At 54.1% G+C, this 1,997-nt stretch overlaps 1 protein-coding gene across 3 annotated transcripts in view; it reads left to right on the top strand.

The window, feature by feature from the left end:
- The window catches only part of COL28A1 (collagen type XXVIII alpha 1 chain), an 86,899-nt gene that overhangs the window by 45,228 nt on the left and 39,674 nt on the right, over window positions 1-1,997 (top strand). For all 3 annotated transcript variants that reach the window (XM_027871979.1, XM_027871981.1, XM_027871982.1), the window contains exon 16: window positions 1,217-1,285. In XM_027871979.1, the coding sequence (XP_027727780.1) occupies window positions 1,217-1,285 (69 nt within the window). The remainder of the gene's footprint in view (window positions 1-1,216; window positions 1,286-1,997) is intronic.

A 1,997-nucleotide genomic window follows, 5' to 3' on the forward strand; every position in this document is an offset into this window, starting at 1 on the left:
TGAGTGAGTGAATGAATGAGTGAGTGAGTGAGTGAGTGAATGTGTGAGTGAGTGAGTGAGTGAGTGAGTGAATTGATGGTGTGGCATTATTGGAAATCCACAAGCCAGCCACTCAGTCAAGGAAGGAATAGGTTGAACCGCTATAAGCGGAGGTCCCAGGCTCAGTGCGCTGGCTCCCAGAATGATCTCGAGGCGAGGCAGAAGAAAGTCGCCGTGCACACCCAGGCTGGCTCTGACGATGCCCCACTCACTGGGTCATCAGACTCCCAGTAACTTGAACCATCCAGAACACGGCTTTGAGGCCAGAAGGAGAGTCACGGCCTCCAGCTGGGGAGCCCCCCCCCCCACAAGGGCAGCTGGTCCCTGGGGCCCTCCCCCGGGCAGCTGAGGGGCACGTGTGTAAAATCAGGCTCATGGCTGAACAGGTTTGGTGTCTGACTCCCCTCAAGAGCTGACTGGGGCCGGGGCTGGTGCTCCCCGGAGTCAGACAAATTGTCCTCAGCTCTGGACAGGGGGAGGGGACAAAAGAGCGATGGAAATCATGGTGAAAAGCAAAGAAAAAATCAATCTGAGCTGTTTAGGGTGTAAACAAATCCTTCCTCCCCCAACTCCCCACCCCCACCCAAACCAACGTCCCTCCTTCCACAGCACCAAAGAAGCTGCTGAGTCCTCGCCCCCTAACAATTCTAGTCTGGCCCCAAGTCATCAGACGATGTCCGCCGTCCTCTGTTTAATGGGGCGCAGGGGGACGGTGATGAAGGAAGCAGGGTGTCTCATTTTGGTGCTTGCCGATTTGTGTACTTTTGTCCGCATTATTCTGGTTTTGGTTTGGGGAGACTAATCATTACCCATTACCCAGGAGGTCAATAAGGAGAAGTAAAAATAACATTGGCATTGCTGCTGTGTGGCAGGGGTAGCAGGGAGAGCTGAGCCCTGAACCCGGGCTGGGGCTCCACACTCAGGCACTGTTCTTTCTCCTCTGTCATGATGCCTCCAGAGCAGAAGATGTGGGTTCAAATGCCAGCTCAGACCTTTCCTAGCTGTGTGCCCTTGGATAAGTCACTTCATATCTGTCACCTCACCTGTGGTGTTGGGAGCTGGGAGGGAGAGTGGAGGACTTCCTTCTCAGCGTGGGGAGCGTGCATTCTAGAAGGATACCACAGCACCACCGTGGCTACCTTATTCTGATGCTCAGATTGTCTTCCTTTCCCCACAGGGGGATTTGGGACCTGTGGGACCTCAAGGGCCAAGGGGTGCTCCTGGACTCGGGACTCAAGGTGACCAGGTATGTGCGATCTTTCAGGAGAAATCCCCTTCCACCGAAGGCCCTCCTGGAGGCCAGATTCTGGAATAGTGCTGCCCTGGATGTCAAAATATCTTCCCTCCTGAGGCCCAACACATGCAGACATGGGGCTGGGATTCAGGAACATGGGCCATGGGTCCCCGTGGTGAACCAGGCCCTGTACATTCGCAGCAGGAAATCTCTGTTCCTAGGGCTGCTGCCTTTCCTGCTGGGCAAATCTGCTCTCAGGATCTCTGCTCCAGCTTGCAAGAAAATCCCTGTAACTCCTAGGTGCTCCAACCCTAAGGCAGTTCTTACCAATGAGCTTCCGGGAGAGGAGATGTCTGGGCACTGACTACCTCCCTGAGGTGCAGTGTGCTGCCCCAGAATAAGGGGAGTGAAGAGGAGTCTAGGAAGGGCTAAGCCGGTCTGCTAGCTCAGGTGGACAGACCGTGGGGAGGGGCAGACCCCTTATGTTCCTGCCCGCCAGTGGTCTCGGAGACAGCTCTGTCACTGGGCACCAAACCCAAGTTGTCTGTTCTCTAAATGAGGTGCCAGCACTCACGTCCATACGCTGTGGGGACAGAGATATGCCCAAATTGATTGGGGAGTGGAGAATTTCCCTTAAACATGGAGAGCAAGATCGAGACAGAGAGAAAAAAGAGAAGGAAAAGAAAGAAAGAAAGAAAGAAAGAAAGAAAGAAAGAAAGAAAGA

This window comes from Vombatus ursinus, unplaced genomic scaffold (genome assembly GCF_900497805.2).
Source record: "Vombatus ursinus unplaced genomic scaffold, bare-nosed wombat genome assembly UNPS02014799.1, whole genome shotgun sequence".
Taxonomy (NCBI): Eukaryota; Metazoa; Chordata; class Mammalia; order Diprotodontia; family Vombatidae; genus Vombatus; species Vombatus ursinus.